The 25478-nt window shown below is 47.7% G+C and overlaps 1 protein-coding gene across 1 annotated transcript; it reads right to left on the reverse strand.

The window, feature by feature from the left end:
• Positions 1 to 2347: 2347 nt before the first annotated feature.
• On the reverse strand, positions 2348 to 25306 carry LOC135367559 (uncharacterized). The gene is made up of 8 exons (XM_064600850.1): positions 24977 to 25306; positions 16837 to 17217; positions 10960 to 11063; positions 8117 to 8246; positions 3915 to 4051; positions 3278 to 3492; positions 3005 to 3186; positions 2348 to 2545 (listed from the first exon to the last, which is right to left on the reverse strand). Exons 1-8 carry the CDS (start codon positions 25304 to 25306, stop codon positions 2348 to 2350), a joined length of 1677 nt encoding a protein of 558 aa, XP_064456920.1.
• Between the last annotated feature and the right edge of the window lie 172 nt (positions 25307 to 25478).

Genomic DNA, 25478 nt, shown 5'->3' on the forward strand with positions numbered 1-25478 from the left:
AAATATATTCTTTGCACCACTCAAGGCTGATCCCAAGCAGCACAATGTACTGAAAGTTGAGTGCAATAGGGGTGGACGGGTAGGTGGAAGGCCTTGAACAGACTCGTTAAAGTAAAGAACATTGATAAGATACATACCGTCCACCCCATTGCGCTCCGCTTTCAGTACATTGTGCTGCTTGGGATGTGTACACTTCTGATGCCCTACGAAGGGCCCCAAGTCCCGATGGGCTGGGCGATAACCTTGTTGCTCGGAATAACCGTTTTTTACGATTACATAATCTTTTAAGTGTTAATTAAACCATGGTGATTGTGCCCGAACAGAAACAACAACCTTAGGAATGTGTTTCTCAATGAGCTGTATTACTTTACGCTTGTAAGTTACTCTCAAGTGATCGCGACGAGAAGTCGGTTAGTAACTGGTCGAGGTGTGCACAAAGTTCGCTGTTTATTGTTGCGAAGTTTGCCTTGTTGTAACTTGTAATTAGTTTCTTGGTTTCACAGCGTTCAGTAGCAACGTTAATGTAGTAGTGGAGCACAGAATGGTCGCTCAACCCATCGAAAATTGAGAGATTACTGACAAGGTCAGCGGCATTGGTTAATAATCAATCCAGTACGTTAGAAGTACTTCGGGTAAGTCTGGTTGGGTATTTCACTAACTGTGATAGATTAAACGTTTTACACACATCTAAAAAAGCTCATGCATTCGCCGGAGGATGATATCGCATGAATGTCGAGGGGAAGCCAATTTATCGAGGGGCAATTAAAGTCTCCAGTGAGAAAAATAGGTATACCAGGGAAACGGAGTACAACAAAATTCAGCGCGTCATGCAACTGAGTAACAAACGTCGTGCTACAGAAGGTGGTCTGTAACATACCCCCATTGTCATCCTCCTGTGCTTACAGTTTACAACAACCCAAGACATTTCTAACGAACGCTAGACATCAATAAGCTGAGACTGCATATGGCTGGACACAGCAATGAGTACACCGCCTCCTGTTCGTTGCACACAATCACTTCGATAGATAGCATAATTCTTGGAACAGTGAAACAATTCTGAATTACTGATTTTAGATGACAGCCAAGTTTCCTTCAAAACAACTATGTCAGCATCACATGAGCCAACAAGAGTACATAGCTCATCGCGATGCCTTAAGAAGCTACGGATGTTAGTATAGAAAACAACTTGTGCCAAGTGCCACGGATGCTGACATCTCAACGTTTGAGCTGTGGCTCCCAGTCGTGAGTCGCTCCCAGTATGTAGGTCGGTGATGGGAACAATAACTGCATGAGCAGAAGAATGGGGTTAACTGTAGTCCACATTTCGGATCCACAGAGCCCACTGCAGTTCCTCACGCCGTCGAAACTTTTATAAAGGGCTAAACGCATGGAGCGTTTTTCCGTCGTTTTCAGGACGTGCGCGCGCTCGGAGTGCGTGTGACCTCGTAAAAACCAGTTTTTCAACGCGCGCGGAGGGCGTACGCCGGAATATGTCGACTACAGATATTCGCGCTCGTCTGGGCGCGTTTTCCGAGAAGTAGACAGAACCATGGCCGTCGTGCGGCAGACAAGGTGGCGTATGAGCAGCTCGCATAAATTTTTGGGACAATATCCATCACACTAAATTTACGTGAACATTTTAATGGTATCTGGAATGAAGGAACGCAGGAACTACAGGAAAGAAGAGCATCGGCACGTTCTAACAGATATTTGTGGTCGACGAATATAGCAACAGTGGCGCGCGTCACTCGCTCCGTACACGTCCCATGCGTTTCAGGTGGTCGCCTCGCTGGCGTTTCTCCGCCGCGTATGCAAGGCCATGGCGTACGCGCGACGTTTTGACGCTGAGAAAACGTCCAATGCGTTTCGCCCTTTATGCTCCGCTGAATGCGCTGCCGCCGTGCCCCGGCGAAAAGAGACATGCTCAAAGCTAAGAGTAGCGGTGGCGTATTCCTGAGTGCAAGTAGTGCAAGGATCCAAGGTGCACGAAGACTTGATTGTAGATATGGTAGATCCGGTCGAGTTCCACGAAGCATGCTGAATGCACGTGCCGGTAGGCTGAAGTATGTAGGTCGGTGATGGGAACAACAACTGCATGAACAGAAGAATGGGATTAACTGTAGTCCACATTTCGGATCCACAGAGCCCACTCAAGGTTTATCACAAAATCACAGCGATGTTGTAGAAATTTGAAAATAGCACCTAGTATGTCGCGTGCTTTCGCGTTTTATATTCCATTTCCTTTTCAAACTCGAGTGACTTGTTCGTCGTCCCGTAACAGGTAGTTGTATTCCTGGAAACGAAACAAACTATGAGTGGAGGGCGTACTTTTATGCAAGGGTACAGCTTACGATCGCTTCGTGCGAGCTCTGGACGCGAATACAGGACAGAAACACAGCCCTTGATCCTTGCCGAACTCTTCGCCGTCCTCGACTGTTTGCGGTAGAGGAAGGCCTACCGTTTCTGGTAGAAAGAACACCGTTACTGTCCCCACAAGCGAGACAATTCCCAACGCAAGGGTTGGAAGGAGTCTGTCGTATTCTGCCTGCAATGGAGAGCAAGGAAGCTAGGATTGTACTTCCCGGCCTTATCTCAGATAGAGACTTCGGTGTGCTTCGCATGACGTCTCAACATATCATTAGAAGTTATTTTTATGCTTATTTTGTCGTGCTTGCCATATTGAAAAGTGTGTGTGAGAGAAGAAGACATGGAGAGATCGGTCGCGCCAGTGCCAAATACTTCAGAACCTATGTGTTTTAGGTAGCGCACCAAGGTGCAAAGTGCGGATTGTCTTTGCTGATTTGCAAAGCCCCCAGCGGAGGTCTAAAAGATAATCGCGCCAGAAGTAAAATACTCTTTAAAAAACCTCATGGGAGGTGAAAAAGACTGTTAGAAAACAAATTACACACCATCGTACATTAATGTGCACAGCACTAGCACTTTATAACGACTTCTTGAGACGTTATGCCTCACTGCACGACGCACTGAGCGGCGGTTGACTTACCAGCGCAGCAACTTGCGTTCCCAGGCAACTTCCAATATCTCCCACGACCATCTTCAGTAAAACTCCTCTTCCTCGGATCACTGTAGGAAAGACTTCAGACGCCAACTGATAGGTGATGTTGTAGCTTCCAGCCCACGCCATCATACAGACCACCGTCATTATTAACTGCCACGTGTTGGAATCTGGGGATAGCATGTGGGTCACGTTGATCGAAGAGTTCCGCGCAACGTTATGAATACAGTTGACCTCCTCATATAAAACATTCTCGAGTACCTGTATGCACGAGGTAATCAGTGATACCAACAGCGCCACCTATGAGCATGAAGGCAACATTAGGCCAACGGCGTCCCAGTCGGTCCAAAGCCAAGAGGCAAAATACACTGACAGGAAGTTCCAACGCCATCGCTATCGAGTACGTTGAGTAAACGTCTAGCCCTAATCGACCGAGCTCCATCTGGTTCACGTTGTAGCACATGCAAACAAGAAACCTACAGAAGATAGATAGTTAGTATGCACCGAGACGAACATTAAAGGAGCAGTGCATGAGCCACTAACGAGCATTTATCGTTTTTTGCTGCGGCAGGTCCGGTCGATATCATGCATTCCTTACGCACTCTAGAATCGCTTGCAGTCCTTCCGAGAACCGCGTAAGAGGATGAGTGAGGTTGACGTCACCGCGTGACACGCGTGGGAGTGCCAATTAGATGACAGGTGGCGTGATGTGAATCGGCTGAAGTGCCTGCGCGCCTCAGCCTCATGGTTTTATACCTTAACTTCTGTAGACTCACCTGCCTTCTCCGTAATTTTGGTTGGGAGAACAAGAGGTCAGGATGAACTCGTTTATAGAGGAGCTGGCTCACATCTCCATTTTTTTTCTCCTACCGTCATCATCGTTTATAGTGCTTCTTACCATGCTGAGAACATCATAAGCGTGACTCTCCTTATTCGTGGTGTCGCCACAAGTGCAAAAGTTGTTTTCCAGAACCCGGGTTTCGACCTTTCTTCGTTCGCAGATGGTTCTTCTGCTGTTGTTCCATCGGTATACATCTGTTGGCAAAGTTAGCGTCACGAATAGGCTCCACATATAGAAACAGAGTCAGCATACAGTAATTCTACCCTTGCACGTTCTGTTACATACGCAGACGCATAAAGCAACATTCCTCGTGCCAATTCCAAGGCGGACGACCTACGTACTATACTCGTATTTGTCACTCCTTCTGCTCTTTCTTTTTTCTTTTTTTTTTTGCGGGAACAGCAAGTCGGCTTCTGGAGCCAGGCTAACCTTTCCCCTCTTTCTTTGTTTTTTCTTTGCAATAAACCTATACCCCCCCCCCCTTTCTGCTTCCTCATCTGAAATTTAGGAGCCGTGAAATAGACAACGGAACCCGTGATGGGAAATCAACGTTTCCCATTCGTGTTCAACAAAGGTGATCCATAATATCCATCTATCCATACAATCCATAGTATATCTGCCCTGTCGGAGACCAGACATACATCCCGGAAGCATCTTCTGGCATTCTAGGACCCACTCTATTCGACCTAGGATCATCGCAGGTTTCTTCTTCAGAGTGATAGGAAATTAACGTTTGGGATTAGGACTCCTTTGGAGGCATTGTGTCGTCTGCTCTAAACATCGTCATTATCGCTTTACTTTACACAGCAAGCCCTGTTCACATGAAGCCTTCCGGGATACCATTGCAAGGCGCAGTCAGCCATTAAGATAATCTATTCATTATTTATTGTGCACTGCATACATTTCTTGTACAACCTGACACACTGCCTCTCTCACCCACCACTGGACTGATCACTTTCACGAACTGGAGACCTTCGTGCCGGCCTCCAAACATCTGTGCACACCCCCAGAGGCCATTCGTTGCGTCTTTCAGGACGCGGCGGTCCTGTCTAAAAGGGCAACATGTCACGTCGGTCATTCTCCAGCAATTAACCAATTTAAGGCCGCAGAGCAAAAAGAACGGCTCGTCGAACAGGGCAACTTCCTGACATTGTAGCATGCAGCTGGATGTAGTAACACGAGAACTTAAAATGAGACCGGAAGCGTTGGCGTAAGTTTTGTCAACACCTTTCACCGTTTGACCCGGCCACAAAGATCTGGAGGACAATTCGTGCTCTGAAGGATGCATGCGCCTTCACAAAAGACTCCTCCCTCTGCAGTGGCTACAGTTAAGGGTGTAGACGAAACCACGCTAGCGACAGATTTCTCCGTAGTACTAACAACACCGGCGGCTGCCTCGACGACTGCAGTACACAGCAGTTTTGTCCAGAGCTTGACGGTCGAAATTTACCAAGACTGGCCCCATCCACCGGAGGTTATGGACCGCGACTTCACTCTAATCGAGCTAAAGACGGCTTTGAAAATTGTGAATGTGGACTCATCCCCGGGACCCGATAACATCACTTATGCCGCACTGCGAAACCTTGGCGGCCGGTCACTTCTTCGTGGGTATAGTACGTCTTGGTATCAGGGATCCGTACCATCTTCCCATCTTCCTGGAAGGAGGAGTTAGTCGTTTCCCTCCTGAAACCAGGCAAACCACAAAATGCCCTGTCCCCTTTTCGCCTTGTGAGCCTGACAAGCTGTGTGGGAAAAGTGATGGAGAGAATGGTTTTGCATCGTCTCTACTTTTACGTTTTCTACGTTTACAGCAGCATATACAGTTAGCGCATCCCGCAACAATAAGTCCGCCTCAGCATTCGTCATACCATCCGAAGGCGTAGTGCAAGGACGACGCCTTTCACATCCAACCTCCTCAACAGCTGCGGAACTCTATGCCATCCTTTTCTTTCTACAACACATCGCTGATTTTACCCCGCGCGAATGGGCAGTCTTCACAGACTCCAACAACAACAACATAGATGAATGGATGATGATGATGTGGGATGTTTCCCTGCGTTGAGTGCAGGACCCTACCCCATTCCAAAGAGGTTCATATGAGACTCCAAATCTGTACTTCAAGCTATGGAAAATCCCGGCATACGAGGCCCATCCGCACCCCTAGTCACAGATGTGTTAATGACTTACCACATTGTCTACGCAGCAGGCCACAGGCTAGTTCTCCAGTGGGTTCCAGCCCATTGTGGTGTCGTGGTGAACGAGCAGGCCGACAGCGCCTCAGAAGCAGCACTCTCGTATCGGAAACGGACCAGTATTGTTTTGCTGAGAGGAGACCGCCGTTACATTCTGCGACTCCTCGTGACACCCCTGGCTTCCCGCCAATGGACAACCGACATTCTCCCCCCATCTATGTTGAGCAGAGTTGATCCAACGCTCGCTTTCCGTATGTCACGAAACACCTCTCGTCAAGATGCTGCATTATTCCACCGAATGCGACTCGATGTGGCCTTTACAGCTCAGTGACGTTACCGCTTGAGACGAGTTGACTCTCCCACCTGCTGCCACATTGGAGCTCTTGAGGATCTGGAGCACATCCTTCTTCATTGCCCTCACTACCAACCTTCCGGAACCGCACTCTCCGAGTCTCTTAGTCAGCTGGACTCTCGCCCCTTTTCCCTATCGAAATTGCTTGGTCCCTGGCCCAATCCAGCCCAGCAACGATCTGCGCTCAAAGCTCTTTTGACATTTCTGGATACCATCGGACTTCGATCGTTATTGTGAAGGGGCTCATTATTTTATTCCCCACCTCCCCACCAGCAATGGGGTAGAGTATCGCCTCTGGAGATGAACCTCCCCACTTTGCATTTCAAAATAACGTTGTTGTTGTTTTGCATCTCTCGACTGGCGGCTCGAAAAGCGAGGTGCGTTCCCTCACGAAATGGCAGGCTTTCGTCGCCACCGAAGCTCCATGGATCCAGTTCTCGACCTTGTTTCTACAAGTCCAACATGCTCGTGCACATCGACGGATCTTTGTATCAGTTTTCATAGACATCAATAGACACCGCGTAGCGCAAAGGACACGCCAGGCTCTTACTGGCTCATAGCTAAGGACGTCACGCCGCCAGAGGGCCTCCTTGTCTCTGCCTGTACCACCCACCTTCGTACGCCTTCCGGACTTCCAGGAACGAAGAGATCAGGTTCCCCCTCAAGTCCTCCGAACCCCTTTTATGCTCTGGTTGACGAGAAGTTTTCTATCTCTGCCGCAGCATGCACCGATGGCGCATCTCGAAATGGCAAGTCCCCCTCGGCATTCGTCATGCCGTCCGAAGGCGTAGTGGAAGGACGTCGCCTTTCGCATCAAACCTCATCCACAGCTGCGGAACTCTATACCATACTTTTCTTCCTATACAGCACATCACTGATTTTACCCCGAGGGCCTGGGTCGTATTTGCTGGCTCTCCATCAGGGCTGCAAGCAGTCGAAAATTCTGGCATCCGAGGCTCATCCGCACCGCTGGTGTTGGGTGTGTTAATGGCTTACAACATTGTCTACGAAGCAGGCCACAGGCTGGTTCTTCAATGGGTTCCAGCCCATTGTGGTGTCGAAGGGAACGACAGCGCCGCAGAAGCAGCTCTCTCGTCTCGGAGACGGACGTGTATTGTACGCTGCGGAGAGGAGATCGTCGTTCCGTCCTTCGACGCCTCGTGACTCCTCTGGCTTCCCGTCAAAGGACCGCTGGCATTCTCCCCCCAGCCATGCTGAGCGGAGTTGATCCAGCACTCGCTTTCCGCGTGCCTATACCTCTCGTCAAGATGCCGCAAAAGTTCATCGAATGCGCCTCGATGTGGCTTCTACAGCGCAGTGGCGTTACCGCTTGAGGCAAGTTGACTCTTCCCAATGCAGTCACTCCGGTGTTGTATAGAAGATCTAGAGCACATTCTTCTCCATTGCCCACACTATCAACCTTCCCGAACCGTACTCTATGGATACCTTAACGAGCTGGACTCTCGCCCCCTCTCTCTCACAAAATTGCTTGGTCCCTGTCCACACCCAGCCCACCAACGCTCTGCCCTCAAATCTCTCTGCACCTTTCTCGATACCATAGGACTGCGATCCACATTGTGAAGAGACTCATTATTTCGTTCCCCGCATCACCACCAGCAATGGGGTAGAGTATCGCCCCTGGCGATGAAACTCCCCATTCATCATCTCGAAATAAAGTTGTTGTTGTTGTTGTACGACCTGAAGTCGTTCCTTACCTGAAGTTCCGTGCTGATACTTTCTCTAGTGGCCCTTCTCCTGTTAAGCTTGGCAATCCTCTCGAGTATGCCTAAGGCTTCTTCAGATCGCCCTGTTGAAATGAGCCAGCTAGAAGACTCGGGAGCCCACCTGTATAATGTTATAAGGCTGAGTTGACACTGCTCTTTCAGCGCATGTGTGGTATTGACAGCTTTACAGTACCTACCATAACGTAAACAACAGCAGGGAATCGATTACCCCGTTGGACGCGAGCAACCATCTCCAACTCTGCAAATAGTATGCCACCCACGGAAATCCAGTGGCTAGCAATGCCCAGCTAAGAGTGCATATTGTAGCCACCAACGTCCTCCTTTCCGACACTGTGTACTCCATCGCTGCAGGGTAAGCATTGCAAAATAGGTTGGTAGCAGCAGATTCTGAACTCTATTGGGTCTACAGCGTAGCGTCATAAGGGCATCGACAACAACTTCAGTTACCCAGCACGAAGGTTGTGGTACACACAGTGTAGCATCCTGCTCCAGCCAGCACCCGCAAGAGGGCGAAGCCTAAGTGACTCGTGATAAATATGCCGGCGAGGTTTGCAATGCATGATAGCAGAACGAAAATCCAGGTTGTGTTCTTGCGGCCGATCCTGGGAAAAAGAAACGCCAGTGAATATGCTATGTCCTGTTTGCGTGGCCACAAGGTGTCCATATCGAACACGCTACACGGATAGCGTCGGACAGTGGATCGAGTGCGGCTAACGTGAGAGTCCAGGTTTGTACTGCCTGCGTCACACTCGTCTGTAGCCTCGAGCAGCTCCGCAAGTTACCCCCATTGGCAAAGTCGCCTACGAAGAAAGTGGTCTTAGAGGGAAGCCCGGTATTGCTGTACGCGAGCGCAGAGACAACAGATGCTGCCGCGGACAACGTGATCATGCGGGCACCAGCCAGGCCAAACGTCGCCGGGAAAGGGTTCGGTTGGCCGCAGACTTGTGCCCGTTACGGGTGTAGCCTATTTGAAACTGTGAAAAATAATCGCTCGAGAATAAACGCTTAAAAATATATCTTTCAAAGTGAGGTGAAACAGGCTCTTAAGTCTTATGCCTGCACCGCCCAAAGCAGTGTGAACTGCAAGCAAGGGGCTTAAACTAACGTCACAGAACTAAACTATCCTAAGCTACCTCAAACTAACCGAAACTAAACTATAAACTAATCTAAGATAACATGATCTACCCCGGCGCAAAATGCAATCAATCCGCCTCCGTGCTAAATGGTGAGGCGATTTTGAGACAGTTTATTTTTAATGGTGGATTATAAAACGATGGTCTCTAAGCGGGGATAGTAAGCGGTATTTCTGGAGATATATTTTTAACTGTGTATTTTTTAAGGTGTTTATTCTTGAATGTTTTATCCTTAAGCGGGTTTATTCTTAATGGTGGATTTCGGGTACCCCCCCATTACTCGAAAAAAGTAATTGATTACCATTACCAATTACTCGACCACCAAATGTAATGGAGTAATGAGTAGAAAACTCATGTGTTACTCCGGTTGTTACTTTGCATTCACCCAAATTATATTCGTGTTCGTGTGCCTCAGAAAGGATAGAAATAAACAAACTTCAACAGCGGAACAGCTGAAATGGCACGAAAAAACAAAAACGCGTAGGACAGGTAGGTCTGTACATCTACTGTATTTATCGCCCGGGAAGACGTTAACCCGATTGTTTAAGAACATTGCGTGGAAATTCCCATGACTCACTAGACATGGAAAGCTTCTGGTACCACCACGCTGGTGTAGGAAGAGATTAGGGAAAGAGACGCTGAAATTTCAGAATGTTATGACAGTGACCTCCGCTTGCTATAGTAGAACATTCCAACAAAGGCTGACGGCACGAGGGTCTTGACTTGGGGCAGAACATCTGCAAGGAAGTTAATCTCTGCCGGAAAGGTAATCGATTACTTACTCGAAAAATAACTTTCACATTAAAGTAACTGATTACTCGAAAAATTACTCAAAAAGTAATTGATTACAAGTAGTGCAATTACTAGCAATGCGTTACACACAAGTCTGGTTGGCCACCACGATTTGGCACATGTAGGCTGCTCAGCGCTGTACTTCCCCGAAGAGAATTCTACTGAGTCATCTCCTATGGGCCGATATGAGATTTTTGCCCGTAAGCTCCCAGTCCGGTCCTGGTATAATCCTGGCGAACATGGCAGCGGTGTCATTTTTCTGCGGCGCGACACCCTGGCAGCGGCATGCGAAAGTGGGTACGTGCACTCGTTCAGAGGGTGGACGACTACTGCTCTGGTAGCGACTCACCGCGGTAGTTTCACTGTCGTAGTTTGTCCTGTTCAGTGTTGCCACTAAGAGAAAACTCTCCACTATTCTGAACGAGTGCACGTACCCACTTACAGCCTGCCACTGCCAGAGTGTCGCGTCGATGAATGACGCCGTTCCCGTGTTCCATAAAATTCTGTCCAGTACTGTACCATCCTCTGTTTCCAGCGCGCTCTTTTGCTGGGCAACACAAAGGACACCCTACTGTGCCACTGAGAAACAATCAAGAGCAAGAAAGGTTACGTTATTGAAGCATGCGATGCCTCTTCGTTACTACCGACAGACAAGTGTAATTAATACGTCACCATATGGTGCGAATGATGCAACCATAGACAGTTGAAGGAATGAAGAAATATAAGGCTCAACATCAGTATCAGAATGTGATGATGATGATGATGATGATGATTGCAGTTTTTATGGTGCACGAGCAACTTAGGCTATATTGCACCAAAACAGTGATATGTGTGGCAAGGTTCCTGTGCGTTGCCGCTCAACTCCCTGGCAATAAGCCTTGCACTTACTTGTCTGCCAACAGACCACTGATTAGATATCCAGCCCCGGAGCCAATCCAGAAGGCAACGTGGACGGAGTATAACTTCCAGCTGTTTCCGCAGACCCAGCCATTCTGCATAAAATAAATGATGGACGCTGTAAATACACACTTGCCACGGATGACATTTGTAAGCTTATCGTAGAATCAGAAGAACAAAATCAGTACTCTGCTCGGCATCGATGTTCCCATGTGGCCATATACCCAAACAAAAAGAGGCCCAGACTTCATTCACAATTTTGTTTCCGCTACAACAGCTGCGTGGTGGGTGGTTTGCATGCAAGTATAGACATGCAGATGACGCTTTGCCCAGGTGCGATGGTGGCATTGCCTGGCGGGGTTGCATTGCCATGCATGTCTATGCATGCATGTAAGCCGCCCACCACACAGCTGTTGTAGCAGGAAAAAAATTTGCAAGTGAAGTCGGCCCAGGCGGAAAGATCGCGAGTGAAGTCGGCCCAGGCGCGATGGTGGCATTATTTGGTGTGGTTGCTAGCGTGTATGTCCATACTTCACTTAAACTGGCCACGCGCCACCCACAGCGCACTGAAAAAATTTGCGAACGAAATCGGCCCAAACGGAAAAATGTGCGACGATAAGCGCACGAGTAGCCCTATGCCCATGCGCTGCCCACTGGTAAGCGTACGGGTAGCCCTCCACCCAGGCGCTACCCACCGCGCACTGGGAAAAATTTGCGAAAGAAGTCGCCTCAGGCTGAAAATGCGCGACGGTAAGTGCACACGCAGCGCTCCGCCCACGCGCTACCCGCCGGTGAGCGCACGGGCAGCCCTCCGCCCACGCGCCGGTCAGCCGCGACGAAAAAATTTGCGAGTGGCCCTGGTGGCGGATGTATACAAATGACCCACACTCTATACTACTCGCGTCTGTTTTAGGGACCGTCGTAATACCCTCAAGTCCCTGGCTTTCGGGCGCGACCTTGTTCGCCTCTAGCTTCGAGCGTAGTTCAACTCTACCATATTGGTGGCGCTGTCGAATACTATGACGTCGTTTGTTTACAAACAGGGAGACGTCTATAGGAGACCGAAAACAAGTGCCCATTCGTGGAATCCAGCCCTTCTCTTCCGATTTGTTTCCGTTTCAGTCTGTCTACCAACGTCATAATGACGTTTCTCGTGTAGAGGGCTATTCAATACTACCGAAAGTATGAGCGGAAATGCATCTAGCGACTTCGGCAGTAGACTGCGATTGCAAAATCCTATTAAATTAATTTTCTGATGTTTAGGACTGTTTCTAAATATTCCGGTTACATGTATTTCAGGCGCCCACTATTCTGGTCGCCCCTTCGGTTCTACTGCGCCTTTTGTCCGGACACCACCAGACTACGGAGGGCCACCCAAAAAATTTTCAGATTAAGACGTCTGATGAAAGTGTGTGTGTAAATTTACCGAATAGCACGGAAGGTTTTGATGTGTGCAATTTGACTCCCAGAAAAAAAAAAGAAAAAACTCGCATAAACATAGCTCCGCGCGTTCACCCTTAACTCGCCACTCCGGGTAGCGACTAACGAGGAGGAGAAACATGATGCAACGTCACCGATGACGTTACACAGTCCGCGCGTTCTGGTTCGCGTGTCAGTGAGGGTCAGCGAGGGTCAGCGCCCTGTCCCTTTGGCGCCGTAAACCATTTTGCCCAGGTACTGAAACCGCAACGGAACCGAAAATTGAAAACCGCTTGGAACCCAATTTTTTTTCAAGAACCGTAACCAGAACGTAACCGCAATTCATCATTGACAATTAACCGAAACCGTGACGTGAACCGAAAGTATGATTTCGGTTACCGGTTCGTATCAATCGTTTCATGCGTGAACGCGAACAACTTTGGACGCGATATTTGTATCGCTTTACAACTCTGATTAGTGGTGCAGTATGTGCTTCTGTTAAACAACAACAACAATGAATGATGGAAAAGCTATAATGACATATGGGATGTTTGCCCGTGGTAGCAACACGACCGTACCCACTTCACAGAGGTTAATATTGCTAAGGTAGATCTCTTCATCATGTGCTTTTCATTCAGAAGTCGTGTAGACAACATACCATCTTATGCGCTAGGACACATAATCGGACGATATACACATCGTATGGTATGTATCGCGTACGTCCCTTGTCTGTGTGAACATGTAAGATACGAAGTGAAGCGTTGCACGTTCTTTTTTTTTTATCTGATTGCTTAACCGCTGAACGCACGCAGTTGTGCTTGCCTCGTAACTTGTTATAGCACGAGCGAAAAGAATGTGCACAAGATAATATAGAGACCGCCACAAATTGTGTTACGGGGAATGTCGCAAATGCCAAAAGTGCGTCCGCGAAAGAGTTCACTCCACGACCTACTATAGATTATAACGAATATGTAATAGGCACCCCTTCCCAGCGCCGCATTTTGAAGCTAGCGGTGGCGCTGCTCATCGGCCCGGCTGTTGCTTACTCAATTTCTGGAATATTTTGTACTTCAGCTTACCTTAGTATTTTTGCAACTATTTTTGCAACTTGTCTTTCTAAAGTTCATTATCATTCATTGTACGCGTTTTCATGGGAGCTGTTGCTGTCGTCTGTCTACAGGCGCTACGGTAGCCGTGCGTCCGCTTTCCGCGCGTTCAAAATTCAAATTTACATTGTCCAATCATGATACAGATCTCGCGGGCCGATGAGTAGCGCCCCTAGCGGGTCGTGCGGACGGGCTCCTCATAGGGGTTGCCGATTATGACATGCCAATCCAGTAGGTCTTGGGGACTCGTGGCTCACTCTTTCTTCGACCTGGCATGTGGCACCGCAGCACCCTTTCGGAGCGCAACATATAAACATGTTAATTTTTACCCATTTGCACTTTGTAGCCCATTTTGCGACATCCACGCATTCTGCAGATGCATCTTAGAGAAAACCGAAACAAATACCGGTTCAACTGTTTGGTTACCGGTAACCGCAAATATTAAAACGGCGAATCCCGTAACCGTAACCGAAACCACTTTCAGAGTTCTGACATGAATTGTAACCGTAGCCGAACCGATACTCGTCTCGGTTTCAGTCCCTGGTTTTGCCAGTTCCCCCGGAGAATTGGGGATAGAAGGAGCGTCTGAATCATGACCGAGCAAGGCTTTTTCAGAGCCCCGAACAGCTGAGTAGCAGAAAACATTTCTCTGAACGAAGCAGCGAGCGCAGACTGTAACCAATCACGAACGAGCTTTCAGCGGTCGTAGCTACAGTCACTATATGTGACTGTATAATGACTGTAGTCGTAGCCATAGAGACAAGCCACCGTCGTCAGCGAGTAGTGATTGAACGTCCCCGCGCACTAAATGGGAAAGCTTTTAAATAAAGCGCAAAACGGTCCCATATCTTTCTCAAGACGGACATTCTGGAAAGCGTGTTGCACTCTTCGTCTACATATTCAGGTCTACAGTTAGCTGCTATCATTTGTGAGTTCTTTAATTCGCAGAACGGCGATTCGCAGTAGCAGGCGAATTCTGACTTTATATGGCCACGTAGCGAAGAAAGGAGAGGAGGCAATCAACAGGCTTTCTATATCTAGATGGCGTTGGTACTGCTCTCCACCACAGTTGCGCACCGTTACGTTTTGCGGCATACTTCAAATTCAATTTGTGCGATAATTATGACTCTGTGGGGTGAATCTCATGGTGCAACTTACTGGCCTGCTTAACAGCTTCATAGAAGGGGAACCGGGTATTAGAAACGACTTCTGTACTACTTTAGTGACTCCAATCGCTCCTTCGCACGTAGGTCTGACAAGGTGGTGGTGGTGATGGCGAAAGGGCTTGCCGTTGTCGGCCTCACGTATGTGGGCAACGTCACGTCTGACGCCCTGGGGAAATACGCGTCCTGGGCCGACTTCTAGGGGAACTGTGCCGACATATGTCTGAAAGCGTCTGAGGAAACCCAGGTCTGACAATGGCAGCAGCCAGCCAAGATGTCAGCCAATCGCCGCAGACAATTTCGAAATCAAGGCTTTCTGTGGCTACCAGTGGCTTCCCGTGCGGCTAATGACGGCTCGTTTCCATAGCTACGGCCGCTGAAAGCAACGTCGTGATTGGCGGACTCTCTTAATTGTTACGTTACGCCGCTCAAGCGATCAGGCTTTGTCTCTAGATGCTGTTGACAGGGCACATGCCATGGTCGACAGCAGTGTAGGTCCGTCCATAACAGTTGTAGAGAGAGAACGAGAACAAGAAGAGAACGAAACAGAGGATAGCGCAAGGAAGAAGTTACAGTAGCACCGAAACGAGTTTTTCCACACTGTTTAACACCGACCGAATCTCACCTTCGTGTTGGGTGAGCCTTATGGTTTTAATTCTGTTTACAATATACGAGGGTCGTTCAAGTCAAACCGGGACTTTTCATTTTTCGCAAAAGTAAAATGAACTTCCAGGCGAGAAATTAGTTTTATATTTCAACGTAATCTCCAGCTGCACTAATGCTCTTGTCCCAGCGTTTCACGAGGGCTTGGATGTCAGCAGCGTCGAAATCCTTACCTTCGCGTTGCAGCCATGATCGGACCGCATTCTTGACTTCGTCGTCGCAGCTGAAGTGGTGGCCCCCAAGGAACGCCTTCAGTGGCCCGAAGAGATGGAAATCGCTGGGGGCGAGGTCTGAACTGTAAGGGGGATGTGGCAGCAACTCCCAGCCAAGTTCCTGTAGGGTGCGTGTCGTGAGATGTGCGCTATGCGGACGTGCATTGTCCTCTAGGAGCAAGGACTCCTTTGGTGAGGAGGCCCGGCTTTCCGAAACTGGAGGTGTTCATGAATGATAGTTTTCAACGTCCCCAGAGAAAGGTCCGTCTTTCGAGCCAGTTCGAGACATATTATCCGTCGGTCCTTGAGGATCAGGCGCTCCACAAGCTGGATTTTCTCAGAAACTCTGACACTGGGCTCTGAGCCGCCCCGGCCGGGATCGTCCTGCACTGATGTATGGCCCTCTCGGAACCGTTTGCACCACTCAAACGCTTTGCTGCGGCTAAGTGCATCATGGCCATACTGAGCCTGAAGTCTTCTGTGAATTTCAGATGACTTTACGCCTTTATTCACTAGAAACTTCATGACAATTCGCTGTTCCATGTGCGCGCTCACGTCGTTGTCGGCCATCTTGTCCAGCACGTGTCTTCTGTTCTGCGCAAACTTTGGACCACCACGTGGTGAATGCGGAGGCCTGTCGCGTGTGAAAATGACGAAAAAGAGGTAGCGCGAGCCATTTGTACACTCAGGGGACAGAAAGTCCCGGTTTCACTTGAACACCCCTCGTACTTTAGTTCTGTTTAAACTTAATTCTTTAGACTCATGTTTAAGGACAACAGTTATCGTTGTTCACCTGTTCCAGTGTAACAGGAACCAGAGCTCAAAGTCCACTCAGGTCACTTCATGAATTTCAAAGAAATAATGTTTGAATGTTTGAAAGGAATGTTCTGAAAATGAACGGATGAAATGAAAGAGGAAAGGAGTTTTCAATGTGTGAAAGGAGCGCGTACAGGTTCACACTGCCGGTTGCACTTTTCTGTGTGCGTTACAACCGAGAAGCAACTGTGGCTCTGAGAGGGGTACAGACGGGGACAGGTGCGAAGACAGGACAGCAGGGAGAAGTGGGAGTCGTGGGGGTTAGTATGCATCCGGGGTCGACTTCAAGGGGACGTAGCGACGTCGTCAAGGGGACACTGTATACCGACGTCGATCTGAAAAGTCAGCTAGGAAAACCCAGGGAAAACCTCATACAGCATAGCTGGTGTTAGGATTCGGGCCTACGACCTCCAAGTCTCTAGGGTGGCCGTGGAGCCACTACCAAATAGCGAAAACTGTAGCTATATATATTTGGTCTGTCCCACTCACCTCCATAGTTAAGGTGAGGAACACTTCGTCCTTGTCATAAATCCACCCTGACACGCACGTTTCTTGTATGTTGGAAGTCGCGCTGTCGTTCTGAAGCGTCGTCGATACTATTTGACACATTTTGTGGGGTAGCGCAGCCAGGTCAAAATATTCCACGTTGCTCCCGTTTACAAAGCACCACTGTCCAGAGGGAGTAAGCAGCACGAACAGATGAGAAAAGTAGGCGACGGCTGTGTGCCACGTGCCAAGAATCACCAAGGCTGCCATGATGGTCCTGTTGAACACGCCAAAGCCTCCGATGTCGTGAAGAACTTTTTCGAACGACATAGCGTGTCTCAGTCTGCACGGTACCAAGCGTTTAAGCGAACCGTTGCCAAATGTCTACGTACAGAGAGAAAAATGATATAATGTAATGTGTAACGTACGCTGTGTGTTTGAAACGTTTCATACAAAGAAAAACGTACCTGCAACGTTTCCCAGATAACGTCACGTGGTCACCATAGCATATAACGTAACCTAGCCGTCGTCTCTGAATCGTTGTTGTAACGTACGTTACCGCTGGAATGTTCCGGCTAAAGTTCCGTATGTCCATTCAAAGAAACAACGTATCTGCGCACCGTTTCTCATATACTAACGTTATGCGAGCAACGTAGCATGGCGTACTGCTAGCCGTTGCCTCTGAATCGTTGTTGTAACATTTCCGCTGGAACGGAATGTTCCGCATGGCCATGAAAAAAAACAACAACAAACAAACAGGGTACCTGCAACGTTCGCAGATAATGTTGTGCCATCATGTAACCTACATCTACCACATTTCCACATGTGGCCTCGATGTATAGGTGCAACTTTGCTTACGTTGTCCACGGATCTTGTTTTTTTTTCTTTTTTTTTTCTGGTTATCAGCATAGAGGAATCAACGTTCACAAAATATTTTCGCCGAATTCGGGGGGCTTTTACGTTAGGCTGCGCTAAACATCTGGGGTTCTCCTGAACGTGAGGTGCATTTATAGGCTTCTCCTCGGACAACGGTCAAGGTATTTTATCTCTGTAAACGCCGCTGGTAGTCGTAAGGGATTGCTCTTCCATTGTGTATAACGAATCTCATATGCTGATGCGTCTTCCGTACTATACTATGAACTAGGAAATCCACGTTGTTGCTGTATATTGCTTTTTCTCAGTCACTGCCTGCACACAGGGACATAAAATTTGGTACACGGTTTTGCTGGTCACTTAGTAAACACGCAAAAAAAATTATTTATCAGGGTATCAAAGAAAACTGAGCAACAATTTGTGACATATGCAGAATTGGATTAATTAGCTGTATTGCTAGCTTACAAAAAAAAAAAAAATAGATGTGGCAAACGCGATACGAGCATTCTGTCAACGCTAAAATCATGGTTAATGTGTAGACTTGAACATATATAAAAATTGGGAGAGGACTTTTTCTTGTTTCTTAGCAACGGTTTTTCAAAATGTGTTAGCATTTCAGTCGTCACCTTTCCGTTCCACATGCCGATTTTCGGCACCTATAGCATGACAACGCTTAACAAATCAATATTACATCTCATACGCGTGTTTGAGGTCTCCCCGGTACATCTCGGATAATAATCCAATAATCCTTTAATCCCCAAGTGTCTCATTACGGCCAAATTACGGCCGAAGATGTCTCCTTTGGCCGCAATGAGACAGCTTCAGCCGTAATGAGATTTTGACCGTAATGAGACACTTGGGGATTAAAGGATTTGCGGCCGTAATGAAACTTTCGTCCGTAATGAGACTTCGGCATTAATGAGATGTTACCGAATCGAGACAACGAAAGAGGCGCGTTCACTCCCCTGACCAAACCATCGTGTATACACACTTTGAGGTAGAACGACGTTGCTTATGTGAAAATGTTGGATTCGTTTATTCTATTAGCCACCACGAGTTCCTTCTTCTTCCTTTTTCAAAGACGATTTAAAAGACGACGAAAAGAAGATTTTCAAAGACGACGTTAAAATGACGATTGTTCTTACATGCTAATCACTTCCTTTTCCTTTGTACAGCAGACATCACAAGAGAATATGAATACACAAATATGATTGAAATTATGTTACACACTCCCCCCACAATGAGCTATAGCTCATTCTTACACATTTTCTAAAGGGAACAAATGTTGCATGGCACGCCTCAAAGTTGATCCATTAGGAAGTTTTACAACACAGGAACGGACTCTACCGTCTCTACCAGGAAATGTTTGAACAACACGACACATCTTCCAAAGTCCCCTCGGCATTTTTTCTTCTTTCAAGAGAACCAATGCGTCGACCTGCAATGCCGAAGAATTTGAAACACTTTGCCAATGAGCGGTCTTTAGTTCGTGTAAGTACTCATGTTGCCACCTCCACCAGAATCGTTCCAGTAATGATTATCGATACCGCACGGCTCTTTGAAGTTGTTGCTAGCTTAACGTAGGAAACCTTGTAGTAGATAGTACGGAAGCCGGCAACTTCGTCAGTCGTTTCCCCGACTAAAAAATGCGAGGGTGTTAGAGGCTCGGGCTCTGTTGTCTCTGAATAGACAAATGTAATGGGTCTGGAATTCAGCGTCGCCTCCACTTCGGTAAGCACCGTGACTAGCTCGTCGAGCTTCAAGCTGCTCATATCGGCTCACTGCAGCAATAGACGCGGACAAGGAGTTAGAACATGGAAGAGACAAACCACCTGCAGACTCTCAAATAAGAGAAGTTTAATGAAAGAAAAAGTATTTGAAGAACAAACATTGTGCGTCATCAATGGCATATCAGTACAGCACACTGTACCAACTACGCCATTTGTCCCTCTTCAAGCTGCTCCTTCCCAGTGCCTTTCTGAGGGCAGTCTTGACCGACCTCACCAACCTCTCCAAGAATCCACCCCACCACGCCGCTTTTTCGACTATAAATTTCCAATGTAGGTGGATCCTGGAGAAGTAATCCATGGCTTCTGCACTGCGAAGTGAGTTCCATAGCCTTCGAAGATCTTTCGATGCGTGTTTAAACGTTAGGGCGTTATCTGAGTAGATCGTATGACAAACCCCTCGTCTTGATACGAATCTACGAGAGGCTAAAAGAAACGTTGGAGTACGCAGGTCGGTAGCTACTTCCAAGTGCACAGCCCTTCACTCTTAAACCCGTACCTTTTATTGTAACTTTTAGAAACATGTAACTTCTGTATAGACGTAGATTTCAAGATTTCTTATAGGTTATACCACTGTAACGTATATTTAGAGGTTAAAAGCGACCAAAGTCATGTCTTCACAACACGAATAGAAGTTACATCTCGGAAAAAACAAAAACATCTTGTTGTAACTTATAAATGTACCCTCTACTCCGACACTGTAACTTCTAAGCGAAATCTCCAACGATAATCTCTTTGTTAGTTTCTTATCGTTTCTTTTCCTTTTGTTTTTCAGCATAATACCGCGTTTCAGCCTCCCATTCGAGACGACAGTTGCGAATCTACGCTGTTATTTTTTATCTGTTTCAGCGTCACCTATACGTCAACTACATGTCATCAATGCTGTATGAACACAGATTATAAGTTCGCAGTCTGAAATACAGATAGTATGTTTCTTTCTAAAGGGTGGAAAACAATTGTCAATGCCGCAACCACCAAGATTTCCGATTTCGCTGCGTAGCCGAGCCTTGTCTAGGTCTATCCACACTGAGAGCGGTTTCCTTGAAACGCTTAACGCTCGTCGTCCGTCCGTTAACAAGTGTAATCTGTTTTAATCAGTGGTTTTCCTCGCGTTTATCACAGTATCGTCAGGAACACCGGAAAAGCTAGATGTCGCTAGCAAACAAGTATATTTTCGGTGTTCTGAGGGGAAAGTGTAGTGAGTGCGAAGATTGCAAAGAATATATAACCGAAAACGAACGTCACCACCGCAGCCCTAATTCACACACTTCATACACTGGGTAAGTGTACATTTTGTGCTAGGTACGTGCGTTATTTTGATAGCAAGAGCTCTTAGCGCATGTTTGTTGTGATTATGGCAAGCGTCTTGCGGTCCTGCATATGAACGCCACTTACGCTTGCTACTTTTCTGCTCTTACTTGGTCGCCAAGTCAATACACCGGCGTGCATTTTGCGAGCTGCGGATATATGCATCGAGATATATAATTCGCAGCTTCCTACTTGTTGTATTCTTACGATATTCTAAGACTCAATCGCGGAGTGAACGCCTTCCCGCATTTATGCTGATTTGTACCTTGTGCTTTGTACGGATTTGAATGGTTCCGTAAATGTTACTCTCATTGCCCAAACTTTTGTTCCCAGGATCCCACATGCAGGTTCACATACCGTCACCAGCGCAATGCAGTACCTCACAAACTCGTCCCAGAGCACCTCCAACGCTGATAACGCAGTAATGTAGTGTCTCCTGCGTTACTGTACACTCATATTCCTCAAGGTTGTGTGCGTTTTATGTAATGCTGTATTGCCATTTGCGCTCGCCTCTGCAACACGAATGTGAAATAATTTTTTTTCTGCTGCAATTCTCCATTTCGTTGGGTGTGTTCAGCTTAGCAAACATAGGTCAGTTGTTTTGACTCGCTAGCTTCCTCGCTAGCTTCTCGCACTTTTATGCATTGCTTCTCACTTAGAAGATAGTTCTTTTTTCCACATACATGGTAAAGCGAACATGCTTTCTCCTCACATCAGAATCGCACTTGTGCACAATGTGTCACCTCTCGACAGACTTCTGTTTTTGTAATATACATATGTTCAAGATCTCCTTTTCTGCTGGTTCATTTTGGTACCTTGGTGTGTTCTGTAAATGTCTGTCGATATCCCACGCACAGGGTGTTTGTTTTTATTCGCATCACACCAGCGCTCATTTGACAGGTGGGTTATGTTAATTTTCGCAAATTAACCCATCCGTAGTTGCAAACATTTCCGACATTTCCTGACGCATGTGTTTGTAACTACGGATCGACTAATTAGCAAAAATTCACATAACCCTCCTGCCAAATGAGCGCTACTCTGTTGCGAATAAAAATGAACATCCTGTATAAAAAGCCGCACGTTGGCGTAACCTTTACGGGCAGGTGCTGGATTGAAGGCCGTCACCTCTAGTTAGTGGGTTTCCTTGTAACTTTTATAAAAGGGTCGCTCAGAGGGTACCTGGTAGCTTCTGAAATAGAGGGTAAAATATTGCGATTTTTTACCCCTTACTAAAGGGTACGAGTTAAGAGTGTTGTGACAGCGCAATTAAATAGAACTATATAGCACTTGCACCTATTTGTCGCATCCTTGTAGCATAGTGGTCCTGCGAAGTCCACCCCGACTACAGCAAATGGCTCGTCCTTCGTGACTCTGTCTTTCGGGAGTGGAGCTTGACGCCCTTTCGCATTGCCTCACACGCCACCTCTGACATGTGACGCATTGGTGCAGTACGGATTTACCCGTCTGTCTTCCTCTAATTATCCAAAACCTCTTTCGCAACTCTGCCAGAGTGTCTCGCAAAACGCCGTGAAGTAAACGAATATGCGTGCCCATAATTAATTCCTTCGTGAAGTCGTGAGACTTTGGTAGAAGTATATTGGTTGTTTCCATGAAATATCTTCTTCGCTTTCCTGCAGTCTTCCCTTCAGGCGCAGGATTCCGTCAGGATCCAAGTACGGGGAAAGGTTTCGAAGCGGAGACTTTTCGTCGATGACTCCAATGTTACTGGTCAGGACTTTGTACTCTTCCGAGAAACTCTCCCGTTGCACTTGCCAAATCAAATACTTCTTGGCCTCAATTATTTCCTCTGACCTTCTTGTAGAGAGAGGTCCCAATTCCTTTGTGCGGGGTCGTAGACAATTCGAAATAAAATGTTTGAAACGTCGAAATAAAACGGCCCACGCTGTTATCCGCTGTACCTTCACAAGCGTACTGTATCTGGTGATGTCAAGCATCGCGCGCGCTTCAGAGTTATCCATTGCCCCTGTAATCAACACCACTGTCTTCTTTGCTTCAGGTCGACGATTGTCTTGGGTGGCTCTGGAGCTCTGAGTCCCAAGGTAGATCCTAGAGAATCGTTGGAGGAGAGCCATTTCGGTCCATTCCACCACAATTCGTCTTTTAACGGCTCTTTCGGTAGCATCCCTCGCGTGGTCAGGTCAGCAGGATTGTCCTTTCCAGGGCAGTAGTTCCAGTTGGAAGGATCACTGAGACTCTATTTCCGTTACACGGTTTGCTACGAAAGGTTTCCAGCGACTTGCGTTACCTTTGATCCAGCAGAGCGCTACGCTGGAGTCACACCAATAACTCACACAGTGTGATAGACGCGCTCCTAATAGTGCTCCTAAAAGTTCGAGTCGGGGCAACGTGACACGCTTCAAGGGTGCGACTCCAGTCTTCGCAGCCACTATCCTCGTGTTGACATGTCCAGCTTCTTTTTCTTCTCTGAGGTACACAACGGTGCCGTACGCGTGAATGCTTGCATCACAAAAGCAGTGTACCGAGCACCTTGATGTCTTTCCTTCGGTTAATAATGTTCGAGGTAGGGTTATCTGTGTGATGTCTGGTATCCCTGTCATCCATCGCTGCCATTCAAAGACAAAATCCTCCGTCAGTGGGTCGTCCCATCCGAGCCCTTTCTCCCATACTCGTTGGAATAGAATCTTCGCCTTGGGGCTAGAAATCCCAGAGGGTCGAAAGTCCTTGCTGTGGCTTGCAACAGTGAACGCTTGGTGTCCTTCCTATGAACGACGAAGGCTTCAAGCGTGCTTAAAGGGACTATGAAACGATTTTTTTCTTCGTTTCGTTCGAAAGAAGACATTTTTCTGAGTCTAGAACCGAAATTTTACCTTCGTCGCGCGAGCGGATTTCTCGGGAGCGAATTTAAACGGAGCGGCGAAGGGAGGACAGCTGGCGCCGCGCCGTAGCGAGCTGCCGAGCGGAGACACAACGGGCAACTTGACACGACCACGGCCGGCTCAGCAACACGTCATCGTGACGTGATGCCGAGCCGAGGAATCCTGCCAGGACCATGCGCCGTAGGATCCCGCGTATGCGTTCATCGGGAGTGAAAATCTCCATGACAGCAGGTTTCGCGCGATCGGCAGATTTCGGCAGTGGCGGCAGCCACAGCGCGAGCTCGCGGCATTACTTGCCATTGTGCAACACCGGTGACGTAACGGGGAACCGAAGTGCGGTCCGTACAGTTACACCATCGACAGGGAAATATGCGCGGGAGAGGAGGAACGCGGAAGAGACATTTCCAGCGCGCGCTCCTCGCAGAGTGGAGCGATTTCGTCCGGAAAAATTTGTGGCATATTAGTTTCTCTGCGGGAAGAACAGTTTCCATCAAAAAAAAGTATGGAGGTTCGGGAAATTTCATAGTCCCTTTAAACCAGTAATGATTCTCGAGTAATTCGAGTAACCTCCTCCCGCCTCGAGTAACCTCGATTGCCTCCTGCCAGCATGGGGAGCTGTAGCGTGTCCCCTTCTGTGTTCCAACAGAGCCCCAGTACCTTCTTTGGTTGGTGACGAAGATTGCCATCCCCTTCGTGCTCGGGCTTTTCTCCAAACTTATGCAGTGCCTCTGTGGAGTTTGTTGTCCATTTCCTCAAATTCATTCCGGCGAACCTAATTATATCTCTAGTTCCATCAAAAAGGCGTTCGGCTTCATATTGTTCGTAGGGACACTTGTCACCAAATCGTCCACATAGAAATTCTCATCCAACAGCTTCCATAAGGATGTCAAGGTCGGGTCCGGTGAAGAACAATTTTCAAAGTGACAACGAAGAGTGGCTTCCATAATGAAAGGACTTGACGAGGCCCCAAATGGGACCCGGGTCATCCCCCAAACCTCAATTTCTCGTTCTGGAATGTCTTCTTTTGGCATCGTCGCATACCATAGAAACCTGAAGGCATCCCTGTCAGTTTCGCTCAAAGGAATTTGGAGAAATGCCTTCTCGATGTATGCAACCACTCCTATCCGGAACTTGCGGAATCGAAGAAGCACTGACAACAAGTCAGGATTAAGGTTTGGCCCAGAATCCAATACGTCGTTCAATGAGGGAATACCGGGAGTGCTGGAAGAAGCATCGAAAACAATGCGAATCTTGGTTTTATCCCTTTCTTGTTTGACAACGGCACGATGTGGTATGAATGTATACTGGCCCACTCACTGTCGCAGGTAAGAGCACCTTTCCTGCATGACCCTCGACTAGATACTGCCTAATCGCCTTGTCATACTCAGCCAAGACATTATCGCTCTTCAGGAGTTTTGTTGTCAGGGAACGGAGTCCCCTCCTTGCCAGTTTTTTATTTGACGGCAGGTCTGGGTGACAGATCTTCCACGGCAGATATACTTCATATAGGCCTTTCACGTTTCTCACTGTAGACTTGAACGACTGTAGAACAGCATCTTGATCGCTCGTGATATCGTTGTTCTGAATTCCAATATGTTCCAAATCGTTAGACAGCTCTGCTTCTTGTGGTCCGACTGCTACCATCATGGCGCCCACGCTCGTGCATACAGTAGTTGACGCTGTATATAATGGACCGTGTACTGTCCAACCAAAAACTGTATTCACCGCCACCAGATCCTCGTTGATGTGCTTCGTCTCGCCCGTAATAACTCTCCTGTAAACGTCGGCGCCTATGAGCATTTCGATGCCGCGTTCACAG

Source organism: Ornithodoros turicata, chromosome 8, assembly GCF_037126465.1.
Source record: "Ornithodoros turicata isolate Travis chromosome 8, ASM3712646v1, whole genome shotgun sequence".
In the NCBI taxonomy this organism is placed as follows: Eukaryota; Metazoa; Arthropoda; class Arachnida; order Ixodida; family Argasidae; genus Ornithodoros; species Ornithodoros turicata.